At 47.0% G+C, this 26,484-nt stretch overlaps 2 protein-coding genes and 1 pseudogene across 3 annotated transcripts; 2 read left to right on the forward strand and 1 right to left on the reverse strand.

The window, feature by feature from the left end:
- Positions 1-789: 789 nt before the first annotated feature.
- LOC149367517 (uncharacterized) lies at positions 790-4,740 on the reverse strand. Its single transcript, XM_089555897.1, has 3 exons — positions 4,461-4,740; positions 4,148-4,369; positions 790-3,625 (listed from the first exon to the last, which is right to left on the reverse strand). The coding sequence occupies exons 1-3, from the start codon at positions 4,581-4,583 to the stop codon at positions 1,445-1,447; spliced, it is 2,526 nt and encodes an 841-aa protein (XP_089412023.1). The 5' UTR covers positions 4,584-4,740; the 3' UTR covers positions 790-1,444.
- Positions 4,741-6,433: 1,693 nt separating this feature from the next.
- LOC149367518 (BEN domain-containing protein 5-like) lies at positions 6,434-10,206 on the forward strand. Of its 2 annotated transcripts, none has more exons than XM_089567379.1 (5): positions 6,434-6,479; positions 7,423-7,568; positions 8,047-8,185; positions 8,292-8,366; positions 10,052-10,206. In XM_089567379.1, the coding sequence occupies exons 2-5, from the start codon at positions 7,455-7,457 to the stop codon at positions 10,180-10,182; spliced, it is 459 nt and encodes a 152-aa protein (XP_089423505.1). In that variant the 5' UTR covers positions 6,434-6,479; positions 7,423-7,454; the 3' UTR covers positions 10,183-10,206. The 2 variants fall into 2 exon arrangements, with proteins under 2 accessions (XP_089423505.1, XP_089423504.1); XM_089567378.1 differs by lacking the exon at positions 6,434-6,479 and adding an exon at positions 6,515-6,799.
- Positions 10,207-17,156: 6,950 nt separating this feature from the next.
- The window catches only part of LOC149367519 (uncharacterized), a 39,550-nt pseudogene continuing 30,222 nt past the window's right edge, over positions 17,157-26,484 (forward strand).

Raw genomic sequence — 26,484 nt, forward strand, 5'->3', positions numbered from 1 at the left:
GGACACCAGAGCACTTTCGGAAGAAAGTGAAACATGGCACATAATATAAATATTACACATTTGGTTGAATATTAGAAAACACAGTTTCACAACTTTAGTACAACTTTACAAGAAAAACGACAAAATACAAAAACTGGAACAAGCACACTATTGAAGATTTTCAAAGATTCAAAGCATTCAGCAAAAAAAAGCCTACAACGACGTCAAAGTTACAGTTGCTTTGTATAAACGTATATTTAGTTTCCAAGGCAATACCAGGGGCAAATTCAATTAGAGGAAGAGAAGGGGACGGACATCCTAAAGTATGGCTTCCACATAAAATCCGGATTTGCACAAATTATTTTTTGCCATAAAAAGTCTAAGAAATGTGCGATTTAACATCCTCCCACCACACACAGTCTTCTCCAAGAATACGTAATAAATACACCCTGGATGACATAAGCTTAAAGTGAGAGTGAAAATTTGAGATCGGAAACGCAAGAGGCGCCCGTGTGCTGTGCGATGTCAGTGCACGTTAGAGATCCCCAGGTGGTCAAAATGATTCCGGAGACCTCCACTACGGCACCTCTTTATCTCTTTCTTCTCTCACTCCTACCTTCCTCCCTTCCCGTACGGCGCAGTTCAGGTGTCCGCCGAGATATGTGAGACAGACACTGTGCCATTTTCTTTCCCCAAAAACCAATTTACCAATTTATACTGGTGAATAGCGCAGTTTGATGAAATGGCGTGACAGGTCAAAATGGTCTCAGGTATGCACTTACAACACAAGCTGCATTTAAATGCACTTTGAATGCTTGCACAACAAAATATTCACTCCAGTCAGATAGAGAGTCTAAAAAACACATGAAGGCAGTTTCATAAATGTCTTCATCTGAAGTTGAAATCGTTTAAGTACTGAGATCTAGCCAGTGCAGCCAATAGAGGTTTTCGAAGGATAAAAGCCAAAAACTGTGATGGACCGTGGCTGAGGTGCTGTTCTGCAGCTTGAGATTAGTTCTGAGGTTAATTTGGACTTTGGTGGTCACATGTACGGTGGCAAAATTAAAACAATGCAAACATGCTGTACAATGTTACCTCACATTAATGTTTCCCAGATGATGCAAATTAACCAAAACCCGTAGTAGCTAAACGGTTATGGTGCTCGACTAGTGATCCCAAGGATGCAGGTGCCATGGCCATGTTTCAACGGGACCCCGCCGCGGTGGCTCAGTGGTTACGGCGCTCGGCTGCTGTCCCGAAAGACGCGGGTTCGATCCCGGCCACAGTGGCCGAATTTCAATGAAGGCAAAATTCTGGATGCCCGTGTACTGTGCGATGTCAGTGTACGTTAAAAAACCCCAGGTGGTGGAAATTTCCAGAGCCTTTCACTACGGCGTCCCTCATAGCCTGGGTTGCTTTCGGACGTTAAACCCCAATAAACCAAACCTAAGAAAAAGGTAATCGTCTAAAGGGTGTAGGAACTAGGAACAGGTGAAATAAATACACTTCCTATGTTCATGAAGACGCAAATATTGCTGACCGAGGAAAATGGAACAACTTCACGTTTCATGGAGAATGAAACAACTTTAAACAAGTGCCTCATCTCAACAGTGCTATACTTTAACACCTTGCATTTCAGTGGCTGCACAACTGCAAAAGTATGACTGCTGCTGACAATGCGCACAATTATTGCGAAAGTGCCATCTGACAGCTGTACCACTGAGTTGTTTGTTTTTTTATTCCTGGCATAGTCTTCACTAGTAAATATACGGCCACTGTGGCACAAACGAGGATACTCAATACTATCTTCTGCCACAAGCTCCTTGTTAGTTATGCTGCTTGAAGGGACATATGGCCTACCTCGACCAAAGAAGCGCAACCCCCCAGAGATGGGCACACTTTTCTGGGTTGGTGATCTGTCTAGAGAAGCACAGTACTGTATGGCACCTTGATGAGCAGTAATCTTAAGGCACTTCTCCACCACTCCCTCAATCTGCAACACACGGCATATCTGGTGGGGAATGCCATTGGCAGCCTTCACAGCCTCCTTCAAGGTGCCATTTCCCGCCTCAAAAGGAAAAGCAGAGTGAGCCCACAATGGACCCCAGTGTCGCACACTCTTTCCAATATGAAGAAGTTGATGCACGTTATACGTCATGCACTCTTTTCCATAGAGGATCTGAGCGTGGACATAGAAGTCCAAAAGAAGGCTCTCTGCAATAGTAAGGTCAGGAAGTGACACCTTGTGTTCCAGCATGATGTGTACAGCCTCCACCAGACATGCCCAGTGCTGCAAGTACTGACTCTTCAAAATGCCCTCCAGCACAGGAACACTGTAGAAGAGCAACCAATTCTCATACTCCTTCGCCTTCCACCATCTTCTCTCCTTGGTAGGTCTAGGTGTGCGTTTCGCATCTCTGGGAGGTGCAATGGTCATTAGGCGTCTGTCAATTTCAGCCTGAGAGCGACCCAAATAGAATAGAGAGCCTGGCGATTCGAGCCACAAGTCCAGAAACTGCCGCCCCACTCCCAACAGCACGCAGTGCATATAGTCTGGAACAAAACTCCAGACTATGTTAAACTGCTGCATGTTGATGAGTGGGGAGAAAGATTTTACGCCATTAACAGGTCGCCCCTCTACTATTGCCCTTTCCATATCTGCCACCATCTGCTCCTCACTCCTCTCGGGACTGTCTTTATCCTCAACTGGGTATTTTGTTGCTCTCCCAACCCTCTCGCCTTTCTGTAGACACCAATTGCAGCCGTGGTATCCGTTAAACTGAGTTACACCCTGCATGGGGGCTCTGGCCACAGAATCAACAGCACAGCAAATGCAGAAGACCTTGAAGTTTTGTTTTTTGCCTTTATAATTAAGGTCAAATCCTTCCTGCGATAATTTGTTCATGACCTCCACAAAGGCACCCTGAAAGATGCCCATGTGGGGTTTGTCTTTTCCAAACCAGAGACCTGCCAATACCAAATTTTTCATCCTTTCTGTCGGTGGCAGCTCATTAATAATAAGTTGGATAGGCCAAATTGATGTGCCACTCGACTTGAATACAGGACTGCCATCTGCATTCAGTGTAAAGCTGATTCTGTGGCCAGCTTGACTAGTAGCATCAACAAAGTTGCGATACATACTGCCATCATGAATGTCACACAAGGTGCTATTGGACTTCAGCGGCTTTGTCAAATCAAGAAAGGTGGATTTTTCTAAAATTTTGCATAATTGTGATGGCAGATTTAAAAGGACAAAAAAGGGTGCATCTGCCATGGCAGATGATCCGCATGGCCGACCACATTCGGAGCAGTCCAGGGATATGCCTGGCACAGCTTCACCCACATAAATTGTGCACTGTGGGCAAAAATAATGAAATGTCATGCCTCTCCCACTGCCTTCAAAAAATTTGTTTAGAGAGTACTTTGAATGCGGAAGAACAGGGCGTTCAAAAAAAGCATTGACCATGTCAATGAGACTAAGAAGTGCACTAAATGTCAGCCTTGAGTTAAGTGCATATCTGAGGACCATTAAGAGCATGTCACCTTCCGTCACAGCTAACTTTGTAGACACAATATCTCTGAAGAGACTGCCAAGTGCAGCATCATTTGAGCTGGGGCTCGTGCTCTCACTGTGGGCATGGTGTTCCTGCACACATAGAGAAGGCATCTTACTTATTTGAACACACCGCAGTCTCAGTGAGACCAGGCAGATGGGCAGGTTTGTACAAATATTTTCTGCAACATACTGCAACACAAAAGAAAGTTCTCATGCATTTAAAACAACAATGGTAATGCCAAAACGATATCTAGTGCAGCAGCTGGTTAAGTTTTATTTCGCGATTGTTTTTTTTTTTTTTATGAAGGCGGGGGCCTGAAGCAAAAAAAGCTACCCAAAAACAGCTTCAAAGAATGAAGCCCTTCGCAATAAAATGAGCAGTAGTCACAACAGAATAGCGTTTGCATCAGCACAAGCAAATATAGACAGTACGGTGAAGTAGCAGAACATTCGAAGTCACAAATAAAAATTACACATAAATGCAACAATTCATTTCGCAGCATACAGGCGGGAAAGTTAAGAAAGGCTTATCAGAGGAATGGTAAGAAAAAATGGCAGTATACGGCTTTTTTTTTTCAGATAAAGGCTTCAACACTGAATATTTGTCCTTACCAGGTTATCATCACGTACGTCATCTGCATCCGGCTCGCAAATGGAACCGGAGTGTACGGCTGAACTGAGTGCGCCTCCCGCCGCAGCGCGTTCACAGTCACTGGTAGCGCTGGAAGCGAATGGCTGTTGGCTGATTTCCTCTTCATCCGTTGTGACGGTTTCTTCGATATCCTCTGGTGGCGACTGCAGCCCACTACCTCTATTGTCTGCCGCAGAAAGTTCCTGTGTAGCAACGTTTAAAGTATCAGTCAGCGGCGTTCAGAAGCGCAATTAAGTGGTGGGCACATACTGTATATACGCTCGAAGTACTTACGCCTTGTTCTTGCTGATGGCTTTTGCGCCAGTAGTGCGTCGACTTCGGCAGCTCGAACTTTGCGCCAGGGTTTAGGTATTCTTTGTAATTACCTCGCTTCTGCCGATTTTGTGGACGCGCCATCACGATTCCGGAGCAGACTCTGCGTGTCGCTTCGCAATGTTTAAATTTGTGCCAGCAATCTCGCAAAAATTTTAATGAGGCGAAAGTGCCAATAAATTCCAGGGACTAAGAAAATCGCGTGCAGACCAACGACCAAACATACTGTCGCACTTCTGCCGCTGGCTTGGCCTTCTCCTGTTACTGGCAGTACCACAGGCAGGTCACATGTGGCGAAGTTGCCTCGGCTATGGGGCTATGACTACAACTCGGTTTGGCTAGTTCGGCCGTATTCACAAAAAAAGTCAGTCCAGCAATCAACGCACTGAAGCCCGAGTACTGAGTAATGGGTTCTAAATCTATGAGATAGAAATAATTTTTTGTAAAATTAGGACCTGCGAATACGCGATGGCGCAATACTTTGGAACTTTGGTATCAGTTGCCTTGCCAAAAGTTTGGGGAGACAAAGAAAAAAAAAGGGAATTTTAGGCTAGGTGGCGCAAACTGCCGCCCGATACAACTGTAGTCAGAATAATCCATCCATCCGTCTATCAATGGCGGGCTGTGGCGGACGCGAGACCGGCGAGATTGAGCGACCGAACTGAGCAGTGGCCACTGAGCAGTCAATCTTTTGTGTCACCTCGTGAGCACTCGCAATTCGCTGTTGACACCATGGGCACGCATGCATACGTTCGATACGAGGACGACAAGCGTTGTGCCATTGTCCCTATCGAATACGTGCGAGGATTTAAGTGTAGGGATGACGATGACTACTCTTCAACATTTTATTTAGTGAAATGGATTGAAGAAGATGGAACTGCAGATTATTATCGAGCCCGCATATTGCTGCTTGGAGGTAAGTTCGAACTGTTATTATTCTGCGCCTGCGGCAGTGACCATTCTTCGCGCGTTGCAGAGGAACTGATCACGGACAGTGGTTGCTTAATTACTGCAACACACTCCATTCTAATAAGGTTGCTTGATCGCCCAATGCGAGTCGCAGATATCGCGATATGAATGCATGAGATTCTAAGAAGGTTGCTTGATCGATCAACGCGAGTCCCAGCTACCGCGGTATGAACGCATGAGACGTAAATCGTTAAAATTTCACAAAATGCAGCTGTTAAGGCATATTTCTTTCTGTGGTGGGCCACAAATTAAACTGAGCGAAAAGCAGCCCTGTCAGTGGGAGAACACGTGTTGTAGATAGTCGACCGCGTGGGCAACAATCGCCTGTAAACTTAAGATTAAGGAGCGGCTTTTGTTGCAGCGATGATATTATATTTGTCGTGGCTGCTACCTGGCTGTCAAAAATAAGGACTTGGTAATTAGCGCATTTTTCGCTAGTTAACACGTGCTCGTTTATCATTCCTTTAGCCACAATTTCTTTTGGAATATCCCACGCCTAGAGGCACTCGACGAATAAAAAAAAATATCAAGCCTGATCATCAAAGGTAGCTCCGCGAACGCAATTTTAAAATATTTTGTAACTTTATAACCATAGTTATAACCATAGTAATCTTATAACCAGGCCACCGCTTCAAAAGCAAAAATTAGAGCGATTTTATTTATTTGATATTGTGATGTCACTGCATCACAAAAAAAGTAAAGCATACATACTCTCTTTCTTTGAGTTTTTTGGAATTCTAGGTTTTAATTTTTATCATAGCAATAATATGCATTTGATGTGTCTACAACTAACAGCCTCCATTTCTGCTGTTTTCTTGGAATACATTTCTGTTGTGCATTTTGGCTTGTTAAAGTGTCTAGAAGACTTATACCGTTTACCTGCAATTTACTGATCTTTGTGTCAATGTTTCAGACTCTGAAGCAGACTTACAAACCAAAGTGAGACAGCGTTGTGTTCGCTTCAGGCGAATTGTTGGCTCCAGTGACAGTGAGGAAGAAGAGCGCGAGGTGGTATGTATGCTCCTCAGTGCACAGAAACTGCCGGGCTCCTAAGAGTGTGTGAGGCTGAGAAATGTCTTTGTATTTCCTTTATTTATAGGAGCCTAAGAAGCAAAAACCCACCAACAAAGAAAACCTTTTAAAAGCTCTTGCAAGAAAAAAGAAGTTAATACCACAGAGATTAGAAACAGAGCAAAATGCTCTGTCAGCTGCACTGGCAGAGGTGAATAGCCTGAAGCAGCGGTTGCAAGAGCAAGACTTGGAAATGAGGAAACTAAGAGACCTTAATGAGAGGCTCCAGGAGAAAGTTATAGGAAGAATGGACGAGCTCGGTATGATGGCTTTTTGATTCCTTAGTATTCTTAGTACTAGTTTTAGCCTGGCAGCGGCATTCAAAGTGGTGTGTATTCGAACCACACTTAAGAGACAGATTATTAATAATGTCATATATCTGCCACCATATCATCTGTATCTTATATTTTATCTGCAGAGCTTATATGCAAGACCATTTATTTCCTGGTGAAAGCCTGAGCAGATTGTGGCTAAACCATAGTTCTACCCGAAAATACACACAAGGTGTAGTTTGCCGGTGCATAAAGCTCGGTGAAACACATGGAAATTAGCTTTATATTATGTGGTCCTTTCAGTAGGTAAATTGAAGCAGTATTTTTACAGAACTGAGAGCGCTACAACAGAGATATTTGTAAAATGTTTTGTGCCAAGAAAAAATTTAACAAAAATCCAAGTTATGTTCATTCATCAAATTCATTGTCAAATATGAACTGTGCCTAGTTTGAACTGCCAGATTTTCTTGTGATGCAAAACTCAAAAACAAAGGGCCGTTTCTGACGTTTATATTTTGTAGTGGAGACATTTATTCGTTTTTGAAGTTTTATAGTAAGCTTGTTGTCATATGTGCGTCATTGTGATTAATGTGTATGACTATGTTTTTTAGAATCTTCCTTGAATGCCCAAGCCCTGAAGACTATGTCTTCAGTGCCTGAGGACAAGGTGGACAAGGTGCCTTTACCCCCTGCAATAGAGACCACTGCTTCAACGTCAAATGCAGCCTTTCATCTCCTCCCCAGTCAAGACGATATGGTATACCTGAATGCTTCCTGAAAAGCCCAAAACAATAAGAATGTGCATTTGTTGTGTTTTAAGCATTGGTGCAGATAGCTGCATCTTATATCTTGAATGAGCTGTAATTTCACTTTGCATTGTGCATGCCAAATCAAAGTGCTATTGAATAATTGTCTATGCTTTACATGCTCTTGCAGCCATTGCTAACTTCTGATGTTTTGACACAGGTACATGAAAGTTACCTATGCAAACATTTTAAGTTTCTGCTAAGTATGTTCACCTTTGGAGATCCCTGGCATACTTTTTTATTTCACATTTTGCCAATACATGATGATAAAAACACTGCACGAGGTTGGCGCTTTGACTTAGATGAGGTCAGGGGAAGTTATGAGGATGGGGGATACATAAATACTCCTTTTTAAGCAGGTCGGAAGATACAGGCATGGCAAATGAGCATGTGTAGAATGTACAAGATGTTTTTTTTTTATCTGTGCAGGTGGACATTGGGCGTGGGATCCAGATATCAAACAGTGCCTGGATCAGAATAAAGCAGCTGCCTAAGGACAGCATGTTTGTAAAAGAGCTGCTGGTAGCAATCTGGGGTACGGCAGCACTAAGAAACCGTTCCCTTCAGGGTAATAACATATAGCATTGTTTTCCACCATGATTTTTGAATAGATGAAGCGTTTACAAAGTTATTTATTTTTTCTCCACTGCATTCTGTTACGCCTCTTTTCACAGGCAGACATTGCCCAAAATTTCCGGACCGCCCAAGAAAAAATGCGCTGAGCCCTGTGAAGTTAGCAGTGATGCGTGGTGAGTACAGACTGCTGTTAGGACAGTTTTTTATCTGTTCTTTGCTATGGTTGTGTCAGTGATGTGACCACAAACTTGTAAAGCTTTCTCTGGCATTGTTTCAAATCCTGTTCTTCCCCAAATGAAAGTGTGTGCTTATATAAGAAAAGGCGGTGGATTGTATGGAATTGCAAGGGTTGCAATTTTCTGTGTATACAGCTGCACCCATATTGACATAATTGTGTGTAGTATGGTTTTGACTTCAGTTTTTTTCCCACTTTCTTAAAGTACAGTTGGTAACGTAAGTCAAGACATCAAAAGAATCAGATGCAGAATCAGTACCACAATGTAGGAAGAAACCCACGGGATACCTGAGAATGATACTTGCAGGGCACAACGTGCTGAAACTTGCAGACAACTTCACAGCACAAGATATGCAATGAACCCGTTCATAAAGGGACTAAAATCTGCTTTTGTGTGAAGGGAAAAAGGGTGCTATTTTGGTTTCCCCAGCTTTTAGCCAAGCTGCAAGCAGCCGTGCATACGATTGAGTAAAATTTGCTACCTGATGAGGTGACAATTTTCTGTGCACTCATGTTAATCATTTTGCCCTCTTTTGTAGAGGAAGGATTTATCATGAGGTAATACAGGAGTTGCTAGCTTCCTTTCTTTATCAATAACTGATAGTGAATATGCTAGAAACCTCTTGTTAACAGTCGAGACTTCGGCTAGGTGGTGAATATCAAGCATAGCAGAAATGGGTGCACGAGGTAGGACAAGAAAGAGACTACACACTATTGTGTAGCGTAATTGTACTATTAGTTGCCTTTTGGCTGTGCTCCAGTTGTGTGTTCTCGCATGCTGCTTCTGTATGGATGTTAGGTTGGCATGTCCATTGAGCACAAGTACTTCTCACCAAATTGCATTCTCCGCTTCATCCAAAAAGGTGGACAAAATTTGACAGCAAACTGGACAAATGCCCATGGGAGATTATGCACAGCACTTTTCAAGATGAACTACCCACTGTTTAATGCTGAAACTCGTTCTGACTTAGGGGACTGCTGAAACTGACAGAACTTAGGAACTTTTTTGGGGTTCCTCATCGATTCATCTTTGTAAACCTATCACTTCCCTTGTTAGACTTCCACTTTCCTGCATATAGAACCTGATACTGGCCACTCTATATTTTGTGCAACATTTATGGCAATAAATTATGCTTTGCCTGCACCATTCCTCTGTGATGTCGGCAATTGTGGTAGTCTACAACAAATTAGGCTTGTGTGCTTTGAGTAAGCTATCCTTGGGAGCCTTTGACCGTTGGTTCCCTCACAGTTTAATATGCATTTGCACCAAAATAGTGCAAACTAATGCACATTGAAGGTGGTTTTCTGGTTAGCCAGGCTCAGTGTTTCAAGACACAATTATAAGGACAGCATTGTGACACCACTTAATTTAAAATGCGGTTGAAAAAGGTAGAATGAGTGCTTGTGTTCATGGGAGGTGTGAATGTAAGGTTATGTGCAAAGGATAAGCTGCAAGCACAAGTATACTGGAAATATGCAACCAGGTCTCCTTCTGTTTGCATCATGGTTTGGAAATCTACTTAAAACAGTACAGGCAAGATAGGAAGCTTGCATTTCCAAACTTAGCGAATGTCCTCTGATTTCTTTTTGTAAATAATGTACTGCTCCTCTTGATGTCAACAGAATGCTACAGGGAGCGGCTGCAAAGCAACGGCGTACCTGCTCACATGCTCTCCGTGGCTGTGAAGCAGCTAAACCACTTCGTCGTTGAAAAACTGGGCGACATTGAGAAGCTGGCAAGGAGGTACATATAATTTATTTTTTAAATAATTTTTGAATTTCCACATGCATTTCGTTGAGTCTGTGTAGCTGTTCTGGACGATGACTGTGGGTGAAGTGGCAGGATTTTTAACTATGTTATGTAATTTTTTTCATTATTGATATTTATGAGCGCTTGCACACTCCCTCATTTAAGCTGCGCTACTAAAACTTGGGTACGAAAATTTTTTCACTTTGTTTTGTCATAATTTGGCTTGGGTGGTTTCATTTTGCAGGCAGGAGCAAAATGAAGAAATGTAGAGATGAAGCAACAGCGAAATGTGGATGCAAAGGCGATGGAGTGTCAGGAGCACAGACCTTTGGGCTAGTTGGTTCATAGCAGACACGTACAAGTGCAAAAAAACACGGACAGAGTAGAGACTTGGACAACAGGAGCGCTTACTTTCAACTGAAGGTTTATTGATACACAAGCACAATTATATACACCTTGCTGCATGAGGTCAAACTGATAGCACTGCCAACATCACGTGGCTGCTCCCAAAAACATTATTTCCTTTTTAGTCAGTGTGACAGATGGTGGGCTGACGCAGGATGGACGGCTTTTCTAATCAAATCTGCATCTATTATCTCTCTCACATACTGACAACTATGTTTGGCCACAATCTTGCATGGGCTGAAGACAGGTTTACATGGTTTCTTATTCTTTTCAGCGCAATCATGACAATGTTCAGAACGATGCGCTGAAAAGAATAAGAAACCATGTAAACCTGTCTTCAGCCCATGCAAGATTGTGGCCAAACATAGTTGTCAGGATGTGAGAGAGATAATAGAGGCAGATTTGATCAGAAAAGCCGGTCCATCCTGCGTCAGCGCACCATCTGTCACACTGACTAAAAAGGAAATAATGTTTTTGGGAGCAGCCACGTGATGTCGGCAGGGCTGTCAGTTTGACGTCATGCAGCAAGGTGTATATAATTGTGCTTGTGTATCAATAAACATTCAGTTGAAAGTAAGCGCTCGTGTTGTCCAAGTCTCTTCTCTGTCCGTGTTTTTTTGTGCTTGTACGTGTCTGTGATGGAGTGTCTGCTTTTTTTTTTGCATCTGCCATGAACAAGATTTGTTCCAAATGAATTTTTGTGTTGTCTCCATTTATTTCAGTATCTGTTGGATTCAGCTAGTCAGGCCAAGTGGAAACAAATTGATTTAGGGGGCAAGATCAGTCAAATGTGGTAGATTGGACCTACTGGTTACAGTTTGTCCAACTAATGGGTGCAATTGGTCTGTCTCTCTGAATTCATGGTACCCAGTGGGCCTGACCTTGAGTATCCATTTGATCTGGCCCACTGCACCCATTATACCCAATGGGCATGACCTGACGAAACCAATTGGTCTGTCCCATGGAACCCGTTGTTCACATTGGGCGTGACCTTTGGATCCAACTGGTTGCTCCCTCTATACCCATTGTATAGAATGGGAATTACCGGTTGTATCCAACTGGTGAGTTGCACTGAACCCATTGTATCCAATAGGCATGACCTGTTGGATCCATTTGGTTTGTCCCTCTGAACCCTTTTCAGTCAATGGGTCTGTCCTGTTGGATCCAATTGGATTGTCCCTCTGAACCGTTTGCAATCAATGGGTCTGTCCAGTTGGATCCAACTGATTTGTCCCTTTGAACCCTTTGTAATCAATGGGTCTGTCCTGTTGGATCCAATTGGATTGCCCCACTGAACCCTTTGCAATCAATGGGTCTGTCCTGTTGGATCCAATTGATTTGTCCCTTTGAACCCTTTGTAATCAATGGGTCTGTCCTGTTGGATCCAATTGGATTGCCCCTTTGAACCCTTTGCAATCAATGGGTCTGTCCTGTTGGATCCAATTGGGAGTCCAAAAACACCATTGGAAATTTCAAATGGTTCCATTTGAAAATTTCCAATTGGTTCTAATGGTTTTTTTTGACTGGGCCGTCAATTCCACTTCCATAAAACTGCGCACAAACAAAATCACGACAACCTTAACGGTCACGCTGATGTCACGCCAAAGACCCATATCGCCTGCTCGCCTTAAGAAATCTGGCCAAAAAGGTTATCTCCCTCTCAAGCAAGGCCACAGATGGTGATGCCACACAGGAATCAGTCTTTCTTGATTAGGTAAGCCTCCACCATCTCCCTGCATACCTGATCGCTATGTTTGAACAGACGCTGGTCCTGTTCAAATGAGGGTAGCATTTTTCGCAACCCTTGCAATGCACGGCGAGATTGGAGGAAGCCGCGCCCTTCAACGACCTAAGATGCTCCGCCATCCGCTCGTTCACACAACGACCCGTCTGGCCGATGTACTTTTTTCCGCACGAGAGCGGCACTTCGTAAACAACTCCAGTGTTACACTCTGTGAACCTAGTTTTCTTCCTGTGCGCTACCAAACAACCAGTTCCAGCACGACTGCCCTCAGAGTCTAGCTTTTTACGCACAGCACTACAAATCCGCGCAAGCTTATTTTTGGCCGTGAAAATCACGTCCACTCCGTACCTCGCCCCCACTTTCTTGAGCCGGTGTGAAATTCCATGGACGTACGGAATTCCCGCCACACGTCTCCGTCCCTCGTCCTGCTTGTTATTGGAACCACTACTCCCCTTGTTGGCCAGGATCCTTTCGGAGATCTGAGCCAACAACTGCTTCCCGGCTTCCTTCTCCACCTGTGCCAGGAAGCTAGCCTCAACTTTGTGGTTACAGAACTTCGCAAGGGACGCTTTTAAGCAGGACGTGGCTATACCAGCCTTGACTATTTTGAAATGCCCCGAGCTAAAGTTCAACAGTGGCTTCTTCATTCTAGGGTGATATTCCCAACACACACCATTATCCAGGTACTCGATACGGAGGTCTAGAAACTGTAGGGTATCCGAGCTGGGCATCTCGAAAGTGAATTTGAGGCCGCCACCAGCATCCTTGAACATTTTTACGACGTCCGGAGCCGCCCTGGGAGAGTTTGACTTCAAAATGATCAAAAAATCATCGACATAGCGGAAAACTCTTAGCGCTTGATCACCAAGATCCTCCGCCAGTTCCTGATCCATCCTGCTCAGATAAATATCGCTCAGTACAGGTGCAACCCGGGAGCCGATGCAAACACCCGACTTCTGGACGTACACCTTACCGCCCCACCCAACAAAGGTCGATTCCAAGTAAAAAGAAAGCAGTTCTAGGAAACTCTCAGTCGAAACACCGCATTCCGCCATAAACACCAACTCGTCATTGTCTTTAACAATGCAGTCTTTCACTCTCTTCATCAGCTGAGGATGGGGCAGCGAATAAAACAAGTCTTCCACATCGATGCTGAAGGCGCAGTACTTTTTTCTGTCCAGCGCTGACAGGAACTCAACCACATTTTCAGAGTTGTTCACCAAGAAGGGGTCCAAAATATTGAGTGATCTCAAGTGTCTCTGTAGAAACCCCGACACAACATGCTGCCATGTATCCCGCTCAGAAATGATTGCCCTGAAAGGGACGCCCGGCTTGTGAGTCTTTGCCGTAAAGAATAAGTCCAGAACTGTACCTTTACCATTCTTGACGGCCGTAGCCAGTCCTTCAAGGTTGCTTCCTTGCAGTAGCGCCACGCCTTGCTTTTTGATGGCAGCGGGCCTTACAGCTACTTCCTTGAAGTTCTTTTTCACCGCCTCACCCGCTTTTTGGGCAAAAATCATTTCTGGGGCGAGGACAAAGAACCCTTCCTTGTCTGAGAGGAGAGGCCTCAAGCCCTCAGCGACCAAATAGTTCACCAACCCTTCTGAGGGCTTGAGGCCTCTCCTCTCAGACAAGGAAGGGTTCTTTGTCCTCGCCCCAGAAAATATTTTTGCCCAAATAGCGGGTGAGGCTGTGAAAAAGAACTTCAAGGAAGTAGCTGTAAAGCCCGCTGCCATCAAAAAGAAAGGCGTGGCGCTGCTGCAAGGAAGGAACCTTGAAGGACTGGCTACGGCCGGCAAGAATGGTAAAGGTGCAGTTCTAGACTTATTCTTTACGGCAAAGACTCACAAGCCGGGCGTCCCTTTCAGGGCAATCATTTCTGAGCGGGATACATGGCAGCATGTTCTGTCGGGGTTTCTACAGAAACATTTAACAAAACTTCTGTTTGGGCTAGATGGTGCATAGCTATAAATAGCTACCTTGAGCACGCATTGTGATATGACGATCTGTTTCTTTACTGCGCATGTCTCGTTTTATGTATATATTTTCGCTCTCTTACCTGCGAATAAATCAGATGAAGTTAGCGCCTGTCCTGTGTGTATCTCCTCTTGTGTGCGTTTTTCGTGTGCGCTTAAATTTCATTTCATTTATAGCTACAGAAACACTTGAGATCACTCAATATTTTGGACCCCTCCTTGGTGAACAACTCTGAAAATGTGGTTGAGTTCCTGTCAGCGCTGGACAGAAAAAAGTACTGCGCCTTCAGCATCGATGTGGAAGACTTGTTTTATTCGCTGCCCCATCCTCAGCTGATGAAGACAGTGAAAGACTGTGTAGCGCCCGGCGACGCTATAAAGCGCCCGGCGACGCTATAAAGCGCAGGCGCTGAGATCGGCGTTCCCGCGACAAAAGAAAATAAAGAACGACAGCGCGTGCTCGGAGCGCACGCCCGGCACGCGCAGTTCGGAACTAGAAGCCTGTAACGCTGGTCGTCTCTCTGTGGTGCTCCGCTGCGACCCCGCAAAATTCTCAACAGTGGTGACCTGGCGAACCGTGCCTTCTATCTCAGCGGCGTTCCAGCATGGCGTACTGGCAGCACCCAAGTTTCGACCCGCCGCTCCCGGCGTTCCGGCCTGCAGGCGTCGGCGGGTGGTTCGCCCAGCTGGAGGCTGCGATGTACCTGAACGGCATCACCATCCAGCCGTTCAAACACGAAGTCCTTTGCGACATCCTCCCGCCCGACCTCCTGCGTCGGCTCACCTACTCTGCTTTCGGCGGCCGGCCATACGATGAGCTGCGTGCGGCCGTCTTGGCGGACTTCGGCGCCTACTACGTTCCGCCGCCGCTCTACGACGCAGCGGACCCGTTTTCGCCGCCGCCAGCCTCTGGCCCTGCACCGGCCTCGCTCGCGCCCCCGCAACCTTCATCAGAACCCGGCCCGCCTCAGCAGCCCCTCGCCGCCTCGCCGCCACTCCAGTCCAGCGTCTCCGTCCCACCGACCGCACCACCGACCGCACCAGACGCTGCCGCATTGCTTCCGACAGCACATCCAGCTACTCAGGACACGCTAGCAGCACTGTGCGACGACTCCACTGCCCCAAGTCCGCAGTCATTCGCTCAGCAGCTCGGTGAGGTGCCTGGCCCACTGCGGTTTGCCACGTCAGCGAACTCAGCGACAGATGCGCCTCGCGCCACCCTGTTCAGCGCCTCCGGCCATACCGCCTCCCATAAGGATGACACAGCGTCTACGGCACAGCCCGGTGAGCAACTTCTCTCATCTGCAATAGCGCCGCCGTCCGTCGAGCTCTTCCTCGACGAGTGCCCCATTCCACCAACTTCTGTAACCTACTGCGTAGCATCGCTGCCAGCCCAAAGCTCACCTGCCACCTCATCGCTCATTTTGGCAAAGCCGTCAGTCACTGACCTGAGCGATCGTGCTACAGGCGAAGTGAGTTTGCCGCCACCGCAGCATATGCCACATACCAGCCCCACTACCTCGGCGGCCACACCGCCTGCCCACGAGGCCCCACCCCAAGCCCTCAGTACGGTCAACCGCTTCTCGGATTCTGACCCTGGCAGCTCGACACCGCCGCAGCAAGCGTCTGCTTTGGTGCCTGACTTGAGCCACCTTCGGCACCGCATGGTCGAGCTACCCACACCGAGTAGTGCAGCCACTGTCGAACCACCACCTGTGCCTGTTGCTGTCAGCCAGCCGTCTGATGTAGCAGTCTCAGCTCCACGGCATGTCACTGCCACAACCTCCTGGCAGCCACCTACAGCCAACCGTGCCCACACGCGCATCAGCACTGGCCAGTCGCTCCGGACTGTCACTCCCGTTTCAGCCAAGCACCTTGGATTGAGCCAAGCAACTTGCTCCGGCATCGTCACAGCAGTCACCGTTGTGTCGACGGTCCCACCACATCTGCTGTCAGTCCATGGAGCCGTTTCGGCCGCTCCTGTGCTTGTGATCGCGTACACGGTGCGTCAGATCCCCATGGACATCAGCTGCAACGTTCCGACACTGGTGACACTTGTGCCAGCGGGCAGCACTACAGTCGGTGACGGCCCAATGATGGCCTCCCCTGCCCCCATGTCCATTGTCAGCTCGGCACCCTGCATCATTCGCCCGTTGCGCAGCAGCCAGGCTCGTCCACCTGAGCCCGCGCCCTCCACCCGACTGCTCTTCCCGGCCCCTGACCTGCACTTACCGGACCTTGTAGCGACCCCGTGGGGACACTGTTACTCTAGCTGCCTGCTTGCCTGCCGTGGCTACTCCATCTCTGCCCCGTCGGCACGTACATTCCGACGTTCCGTCTTGGCGGGGGGCTCTGTAGCGCCCGGCGACGCTATAAAGCGCAGGCGCTGAGATCGGCGTTCCCGCGACAAAAGAAAATAAAGAACGACAGCGCGTGCTCGGAGCGCACGCCCGGTACGCGCAGTTCGGAACTAGAAGCCTGCCACGCTGGTCGTCTCTCTGTGGTGCTCCGCTGCGACCCCGCAAAATCCTCAACAACTGCATTGTTAAAGACAATGACGAGTTGGTGTTTATGGCGGAATGCGGTGTTTCGACTGAGAGTTTCCTAGAACTGCTTTCTTTTTACTTGGAATCGACCTTTGTTGGGTGGGGCGGTAAGGTGTACGTCGAGAAGTCGGGTGTTTGCATCGGCTCCCGGGTTGCACCTGTACTGAGCGATATTTATCTGAGCAGGATGGATCAGGAACTGGCGGAGGATCTTGGTGATCAAGCGCTAAGAGTTTTCCGCTATGTCGATGATTTTTTGATCATTTTGTAGTCAAACTCTCCCAGGGCGGCTCCGGACGTCGTAAAAATGTTCAAGGATGCTGGTGGCGGCCTCAAATTCACTTTCGAGATGCCCAGCTCGGATACCCTACAGTTTCTAGACCTCAGTATCGAGTACCTGGATAATGGTGTGTGTTGGGAATATCACCCTAGAACGAACAAGCAACTGTTGAACTTTAGCTCGGGGCATTTCAAAATAGTCAAGGCTGGTATAGCCACGTCCTGCTTAAAAGCGTCCCTTGCGAAGTTCTGTAACCACAAAGTTGAGGCTAGCTTCCTGGCACAGGTGGAGAGGCTGAAGGAAGCCGGGAAGCAGTTGTTGGCTCAGATCTCCGAAAGGATCCTGGCCAACAAGGGGAGTAGTGGTTCCAATAACAAGCAGGACGAGGGACGGAGACGTGTGGCGGGAATTCCGTACGTCCATGGAATTTCACACCGGCTCAAGAAAGTGGGGGCGAGGTACGGAGTGGACGTGATTTTCACGGCCAAAAATAAGCTTGCGCGGATTTGTAGTGCTGTGCGTAAAAAGCTAGACTCTGAGGGCAGTCGTGCTGGAACTGGTTGTTTGGTAGCGCACAGGAAGAAAACTAGGTTCACAGAGTGTAACACTGGAGTTGTTTACGAAGTGCCGCTCTCGTGCGGAAAAAAGTACATCGGCCAGACGGGTCGTTGTGTGAACGAGCGGATGGCGGAGCATCGTAGGTCGTTGAAGGGCGCGGCTTCCTCCAATCTCGCCGTGCATTGCAAGGGTTGCGAAAAATGCTACCCTCATTTGAACAGGACCAGCGTCTGTTCAAACATAGCGATCAGGTATGCAGGGAGATGGTGGAGGCTTACCTAATCAAGAAAGACTCGGATTCCTGTGTGGCATCACCATCTGTGGCCTTCCTTGACAGGGAGATAACCTTTTTGGCCAGATTTCTTAAGGCGAGCAGGCGATATGGGTCTTTGGCGTGACATCAGCGTGACCGTTAAGGTTGTCGTGATTTTGTTTGTGCGCAGTTTTATGGAAGTGGAATTGACGGGTGCATCACGGTGCACGCGAAGCGATAGTGGGTGATTGTGTTTTGGGTTGATTATCGCGGTTGTTGTGTTTTTGTGCTGTCTCCCTGTGGGTAGAAGATACATATATAGGCCTCTTCATTGAATAAAAATTCAGTTGATAGTCTGCGCCCGTGTCGTGCCTTCTCGTTCTGTGTCTTCGTTTATTGCGCAGTTTTCAGTATGAATTCCTACCAACTAGCCCAGTTTACCGTTCTTATCAAACTACCTACAGCATTCCTTCGAGGGCCTGTGCCGGCGGATCCTTTTGTTGTGCAGGGTTCAATGAGCCTGGTGGAGTGTCTCAATCGCGGTTTCCCCGGCGCTAATGCAGCCTTCTTGGTGGACATTGTGGACTTGTTTTATTCTGTGCCCCATGACGAACTTTTTATTGCTGCGCGCGAATTAATTGAAAGATCTGGGACAATTTCCTTCCAGAATAAGTGTGGCATCACTTTAGAATCCTTCCTCGAACTTTTAAAAGTGTACTTGAATTCTACGATTGCACAGCATGAAGATGATTATGTTGTGCAAAAACATGGAATCTGTATTGGCTCCTGTGTTGCGGCTGTGCTGTGCAAGATTTTTTTAGCAAAATTTGACTCGATGCGACAGGGTTCTCTGAACGACACACGTGTTGTAAGGGTTTTTAGATATGTTGACGATTTTTTATAATTTTGAACTTACCCGAAACTGACCAGCTTACCCTTGTGGCAGACCAGATTTTAAATATTTTTAGCACATGTTCTAAGAACTTGGTTTTTACGCATGAGATTCCTTCTGACAAGACCATTAGGTTCCTGGATTTAGAATTGACTTTTTTACCCAATCAACACGTGTGCTGGAAATATGCGCCCAGGTCTAAGAAGGCACTGTTGCCGTATGATTCGGCCCATTCTAAGTTAGTGAAGCGCGGCATTGCAAACTTGTGTTTTTTGAATGCCTTAAAGAAGAGTTGCCCTCATGTGATGCAGCAAAGTCTGGCGGAGCAGGTTGAACGGCTACAATGTTCTGGGTGTCCTCCCTCGGCTTTGCTGGCGGTGGCGAAATCCTTGGGGAAAAAACTGAAGTCATCTTCAAAGGCTGCCAGGCCAGTAGAAGTGACAACAAGAAAGTTAGAAGTCATGCCTTACTTCGACAAGACTTCACATGGTCTGAAAAAAGTGGCTCAGAAGTTTGATGTCACTATGGCATTTTCTGCCCCTTGCAAACTGTCCGGTTTGTGCGCCCAAACCTCTGCAGACCTGCGCAGAACCGGTGTTTGCAAGACCAAACACCAGACTATGTTCACCACATGCGCAGTGGACGTGGTGTATTCAATCCCATTGTCATGCGGGAAAATCTACATAGGCCAAACCGGAGCATGCTTGAATGAGCGCCTGAGGCAACATCGCACAACTTTGGGCACTGGCACAGGCAGCAATCTAGCCTTGCATGTAAAGGACTGCAAGTGTACTCCTAGTTTTCACACTACCAGCATTATCGGGCGGGGGAAATCTAAACGTGAGTGTGAGCTATTAGAGGCTTTCCTGATCAGAAAGAATAAGCAGAAATGCGTCAGTGAGCCGTCCATGATTATCACCGAAAAAGAGTGCAAGTTTTTATCATTATAGTAGCCATGTCACCATGTGGTGCGCGAAGTGTATTGTCTGTAGGGTGTGTGCGCATGCAGGAAATTCTTTTAAATTGAGCAATTCTTCATCGCAATAAATCAGTTGTAAGTCCAGCGTTGTGGTGTGTGCCTTCTTTGTTCTTGTGTGGCGTCTTTTTTCGCTGGTTCCCTTTATTTGCGCTAAAAGGCAAACAGGGCAATGTCATCAGCCATATGGACAAGATAGTTGAATTAGCCGAAGAGTTCTACACAAATCTATACAGTAGCGAATGTAACCATCAAGTTACTGAGAGAGGCAGTCGAGCACAGAAATAGGACATCCCGCCAGTAACGAAGGAGGAAGTAAAGAAAGCTTTTGGAGCAATGCAAAGAGGGACAGCAGCTGGTGAGGATCAGGTAACAGCAGATTTGTTAAAGGACGGAGGAGAGATTGTGCTACAAAAACTAGCCACCCTGTATACGCAATGCATTGTGACCTCGAGAGTACCAGAAGCTTGGAAGAACGCTAACATTATCTTAATTCATAAGAAAGGAGATATCACGGACTTGAAGAATTACAGACCAAACAGCTTATTGTCCGTTGCCTACAAGGTATTTACTAAGGTAATCGCTAATAGAGTCAGGACAACCTTGGACTTAAGTCAACCAAATGATCAGGCAGGCTTTCGTAAAGGATACTCAACTATAGACCACATTTACACTATCAATCAGGTGATAGAGAAATGCGCAGAATATAACCAACGCCTATATATAGCCCTCATTGATTACGACAAAGCATTTGACTCAGTGGAAACCTCAGCTGTGATGCAGGCATTGCGGAATCAGAGTGTAGAAGAGTGTTATGTGAAAATATTGGAAGATATTTATAACGATTGCACAGCTACTATAGTTCTCCATAAAGTCAGCAATAAAATTCCAATACGAAAAGGTGTCAGGCAGGGAGACACGATCTCGCCAATGCTCTTCACTGCCTGCTTACAGGAGGTATTCCGGGGACTGGAATGGGAACATTTGGGGATAAGAGATAATGGATAATACCTGAATAATTTGCGATTCGCTGATGAAATTGCCTTGCTAAGCCACTCAGGACAAGAACTGCAAAGCATGATGAATCAGACAGGCAGAGCAGAACGGTGGGGCTAAGAATTAGCATGCAGAAAACCAAAGTAATGTTCAACAGCCTAGCATGGGAACAGCAGTTCGCAATTGGTAGCGAGGTGTTGGAAGTAGTAAGAGAATATGTCTACTTAGGGCAGGTAGTGACCGTAGAACCGGATCATGAGAGGGAAATAACTAGAAGAATAAGAATGGGGTGGAGGCATATGACAGGTTCTCTCAGATCATGAATGGTAGCTTACCAATATCCCTGAAGAGAAAAGTATACAACAGCTGCATCCTACCGGTACTCACCTATGGGGCAGAAACATGGAGGCTAGCAAAGAGGGTTCAGCTTAAGTTAAGAACAACGCAGCGAGCTATGGAAAGGAAAATGATAGGTGTAACGTTAAGAGATCGGAAGAGGGCGGAGTGGGTGAGGGGACAAACGCGGGTTAATGACATCTTAGTTGAAATCAAGAGGAAGAAATGGGCTTGGGCAGGGCATGTAATGCGAAGGCAAGATAACCGCTGGTCCTCAAGGGTAACGGAGTGGATTCCAAGAGAAAGCAAACGTAGCAGGGGACGGCAGAAAGTTAGGTGGGCGGATGAGGTTAAGAAGTTTGCGGGGATACAGTGGCGGCAATTGACAAAGGACCGGGTTAATTGGAGAGACATGGGAGAGGCCTCTGCCCTGCAGTGGGTGTAGTCAGGCTGATGATGATGATGATGATGATATCGGCTTCTATGACACCTGCATTAGGGGCGGTCGTTAGGTTGGATAAAGCGTGATCTATGAGGGAGCTTGAACTGTAGGTGTTTGCAGCGCACACGAAACACGGACGGACAGACAAGAGAACGAAACACAGCGGACCATTAGCGGATATGCGTGTGGGAATGTTGATAAGATTTTCGAAGCCATGAGCATTTAAAACTTCCATATAATATACATATGAGGAACAGTCGGGATGTAATGTGTTAATGTTGATGTCACCCATTATTATAACATTTTTGCGTTCTATTGACAATACCTCTAAGACTGAGTGTAGAGCTAAGCAGAAATCTTTGGCATTGGACGATGGTGACCGGTATATGCAGGCAATGACTATATTTTTTCTATCTAGTGAAAAGAAAGCTTCGTCTGGTTCGATCCATACAAATTCACAATTTACCACTTTCAGCGATAGGTCAAGTCAGCGACGATAATGATAGCAAGAGGAAATAAAGATCGCTGAGCCACCGTACGCGCTATCGCTACGATGGCAGTATTCAGCGCTATATGTAGGCAACGTGTACAGGTTCTTATCGGCATCAGACAGGCAAGTTTCGCTCACGCAGACTATGGAGAATTGGTGTTGAGTGGCTGATAATAGGTTAGTTAAGTCGTCCGAATGTTTTCGTAGACTTCGCGCATTAAAATGAATAAAAGATCGGCAAGAAGATTTTAGATTTGAAGGCGTCAAGTATGAAGCCGTGTTGATGGATGAGATTGGAGGAAAGGTGCATAGACTCAAGTGAAAATGGAAAGGTCCGACTGAGATTTAATACGGAAAACATGGCTGGAAACATGGCTCTGTCTTACGTGCCAAAATTTGGCAGTTTTTCTTCCAGAGAAACAGCCACCCTTTTTCCTTCTTGAGTGTTCGCGCCTTACTGAGAAGTTTCTTGTTTTCCACAGTAAGGTGGTCATTTACATAAACTGGTTCCTTTACTTCACCAGGGAAACCTATCGTACCGGTGTCAAGCCGTGACTTGCGAGCTTTATCCAAGAAGTCGTTTCTTTTAGCGCGGGAAATGAAGCGAGCAATGATGTTCTGCCCTGACTGAGCGGGCACACGATGAACAATGTCAAGGTCGGCGGTGTCAGCCGGGCAACTTATTTTTTCTCCAATCGACGCCAAAATTGCAACACAGTCCTCGCCCTGTGTGCAAAGAACACCTTTGATTTCAAGATTGTTGATCCTGGAATATTGATCCTGATTGGCGATTTGATTTTTTAGCATTTCATTCTCAAGTTTGAGCGCTTTGTTTGCGGCCAAGAGATCCGCTTGACTACTCAGAACTTTTACGTCTATATCATTCAATAGCGTGAGAATAGCATCCATGTCAGACACTTCCTTAGCCAGTCCACCTAGGTCTAGACCAGATTCTTGAAGCTTGATAGTTACTTTAGTGACGAGTTGACTGACTAAATCATTGATCTTGGCCTCAAACATTGCCTCGAAACTTTCAATTATTTTAGCCAGCTCGACATTAGTGGGCATCATGAGAAAAGTGTAGACAATGAACACAACGAAGCAAGCAAAGTTGGCAGCAGCAGTGGTTGCAGTCAAGGTAGTCCAAATTGCAAAAAAGCAAAGGCCCCAAACTAGGTGAAGAACGAACGATGCTTAGCGGTAGGTTCGACGACCGCAACCACTGCTGCAATGAAGCTGGGGGGTCTCGAGGTGACGGCTTTTAAGGCTGGAAGAAGGATGCTTGCGCAGGCGCTTCAGCGATGACACGGTTCCGGTTGGTTTATGGTTTATGGTTGGTCCGTAGTATACACATGAATGAAGACAGTGCAGTATCCGCCCCGTTGACACGTGGCAGGAATCAGACCAGCTTGAAGGAAGAGGCAACGCTGAGCAGGCACTTTGGGATCTGCAGGGGCTTGGAAACCTGGGTGAAGAACGAACGATGCTTAGCGGTAGGTTCGATGACCGCAACCACTGCTGCAATGAAACTGGAGGGTCTCGAGGTGACGGCTTTTAAGGCTGGAAGAAGGATGCTTGCGCAGGCGCTTCAGCGATGACACGGTTCCGTAGTATACATATGAATGAAGACAGTGCAGTATCCGCCCCGTTGACACGTGGCAGGAATCAGACCAGCTTGAAGGAAGACGCAACGCTGAGCAGGCACTTTGGGATCTGCAGAGGCTTGGAAACCTGGGTGAAGAACGAACGATGCTTAGCGGTAGGTTCGATGACCGCAACCGCTGCTGCAATGAAACTGAGGGGTCTCGAGGTGACGGCTTTTAAGGCTGGAAGAAGGATGCTTGCGCAGGCGCTTCAGCGATGACACGGTTCCGCAGTATACATATGGATGAAGACAGTGCAGTATCCGCCCCGTTGACACGTGGCAGGAATCAGTCCAGCTTGAAGGAAGACGCAACGCTGAGCAGGCACTTTGGGATCTGCAGGGGCTTGGAAACCTGGGTGAAGAACGAACGATGCTTAGCGGTAGGTTCGATGACCGCAACCACTGCTGCAATGAAACTGGAGGGTCTCGAGGTGACGGCTTTTAAGGCTGGAAGAAGGATGCTTGCGCAGGCGCTTCAGCGATGACACGGTTCCGCAGTATACATATGAATGAAGACAGTGCAGTATCCGCCCCGTTGACACGTGGCAGGAATCAGACCAGCTTGAAGGAAGACGCAACGCTGAGCAGGCACTTTGGGATCTGCAGAGGCTTGGAAACCTGGGTGAAGAACGAACGATGCTTAGCGGTAGGTTCGATGACCGCAACCGCTGCTGCAATGAAACTGAGGGGTCTCGAGGTGACGGCTTTTAAGGCTGGAAGAAGGATGCTTGCGCAGGCGCTTCAGCGATGACACGGTTCCGCAGTATACATATGAATGAAGACAGTGCAGTATCCGCCCCGTTGACACGTGGCAGGAATCAGTCCAGCTTGAAGGAAGACGCAACGCTGAGCAGGCACTTTGGGATCTGCAGGGGCTTGGAAACCTGGGTGAAGAACGAACGATGCTTAGCGGTAGGTTCGATGACCGCAACCACTGCTGCAATGAAACTGGAGGGTCTCGAGGTGACGGCTTTTAAGGCTGGAAGAAGGATGCTTGCGCAGGCGCTTCAGCGATGACACGGTTCCGCAGTATACATATGAATGAAGACAGTGCAGTATCCGCCCCGTTGACACGTGGCAGGAATCAGTCCAGCTTGAAGGAAGACGCAACGCTGAGCAGGCACTTTGGGATCTGCAGGGGCTTGGAAACCTGGGTGAAGAACGAACGATGCTTAGCGGTAGGTTCGATGACCGCAACCACTGCTGCAATGAAACTGAGGGGTCTCGAGGTGACGGCTTTTAAGGCTGGAAGAAGGATGCTTGCGCAGGCGCTTCAGCGATGACACGGTTCCGTAGTATACATATGAATGAAGACAGTGCAGTATCCGCCCCGTTGACACGTGGCAGGAATCAGACCAGCTTCAAGGAAGACGCAACGCTGAGCAGGCACTTTGGGACCTGCAGAGGCTTGGAAACCTGGGTGAAGAACGAACGATGCTTAGCGGTAGGTTCGATGACCGCAACCGCTGCTGCAATGAAACTGAGGGGTCTCGAGGTGACGGCTTTTAAGGCTGGAAGAAGGATGCTTGCGCAGGCGCTTCAGCGATGACACGGTTCCGCAGTATACATATTCAATTCAATTCAATTCAATTCGTTTATTTCACCATATGCATGGTAGGAACTCTTGGGCAAAAAGCTGCTCGAGGCAGCTTGACAGGGCCCAAGAGACCACAACAAGGCAGGCCAGCGTGGCAATACAAACACCAAGGGAGAAAACAAATATAAAATCGAAGCTGACATGTTCATACATGAGGACACGCAATACAAATCAATGTAGACAAATCAATGAATGAATGAAGACAGTGCAGTATCCGCCCCGTTGACACGTGGCAGGAATCAGTCCAGCTTGAAGGAAGACGCAACGCTGAGCAGGCACTTTGGGATCTGCAGGGGCTTGGAAACCTGGGTGAAGAACGAACGATGCTTAGCGGTAGGTTCGATGACCGCAACCACTGCTGCAATGAAACTGGAGGGTCTCGAGGTGACGGCTTTTAAGGCTGGAAGAAGGATGCTTGCGCAGGCGCTTCAGCGATGACACGGTTCCGCAGTATACATATGAATGAAGACAGTGCAGTATCCGCCCCGTCGACACGTGGCAGGAATCAGTCCAGCTTGAAGGAAGACGCAACGCTGAGCAGGCACTTTGGGATCTGCAGAGGCTTGGAAACCTGGGTGAAGAACGAACGATGCTTAGCGGTAGGTTCGATGACAGCAACCACTGCTGCAATGGTTGCTCAGTGGTATACAAGGTACCCCGGATAAGAAGACAATAACTGATGCCAGAATAGATAAGAGAGAAATAGAACTGTCTTTTCAGCGAAAAAGGTAAAAGATGTCGAAGCAGAGAAAGCATACCAATAGCTCTCGCTATCTTGATACGGGTGTGGTCTATGTGGTCGCTCCAGCCTAGGTTGTGATGGAATTCCTAGAAAGGAATGAGAGCTGACACGTTCAAGGTAGCAAGAGCCGTAGCGAAGCTTAAAATCGTAATCTATTCGTTTGTTTTTTGCACAAAAAAGCATAAATTTAGTTTTTTTCTCGTTGAGTTTGAGTCTATTTAAGTTTAGCCATACACTAAGATTTAGTAGCCCCGTGTTAGCAGTGTTTTCAAGTTCATTAAGGTTTGTTCCAGAGAAGAATACAATCGTATCATCTGCATATTGTCGCGTAGCGGTTACTGCATTACGGCGAACAGGAAACCAGCGAGAGCGTCCTCGAAACGAAACTCTTTATTTGGGCTGACTTGCGCCCGCAAAGAACCGAATCA

The sequence above is a fragment of the Amblyomma mixtum genome, chromosome 1 (assembly GCF_055824585.1).
Source record: "Amblyomma mixtum isolate Tamu chromosome 1, ASM5582458v1, whole genome shotgun sequence".
Classification (NCBI taxonomy): Eukaryota; Metazoa; Arthropoda; class Arachnida; order Ixodida; family Ixodidae; genus Amblyomma; species Amblyomma mixtum.

What these genes read in the sequence shown, in the direction of transcription:
- LOC149367518 (XM_089567378.1), top strand. Translation starts at nt 6,733, where the DNA reads ATGAGGAAACTAAGAGACCTTAATGAGAGGCTCCAGGAGAAAGTTATA. An exon ending in TCCCCAGTCAAGACGATATG is followed by an intron (nt 7,569 to 8,046) that starts GTATACCTGAAT and finishes TTATCTGTGCAG; the next exon opens with GTGGACATTGGGCGTGGGAT. An exon ending in AAGAAACCGTTCCCTTCAGG is followed by an intron (nt 8,186 to 8,291) that starts GTAATAACATAT and finishes CTCTTTTCACAG; the next exon opens with GCAGACATTGCCCAAAATTT.
- LOC149367517 (XM_089555897.1), bottom strand. Translation starts at nt 4,583, where the DNA reads ATGGCGCGTCCACAAAATCGGCAGAAGCGAGGTAATTACAAAGAATAC. An exon ending in GCCATCAGCAAGAACAAGGC is followed by an intron (nt 4,370 to 4,460) that starts GTAAGTACTTCG and finishes GTTGCTACACAG; the next exon opens with GAACTTTCTGCGGCAGACAA. An exon ending in ACGTACGTGATGATAACCTG is followed by an intron (nt 3,626 to 4,147) that starts GTAAGGACAAAT and finishes CTATGTGTGCAG; the next exon opens with GAACACCATGCCCACAGTGA.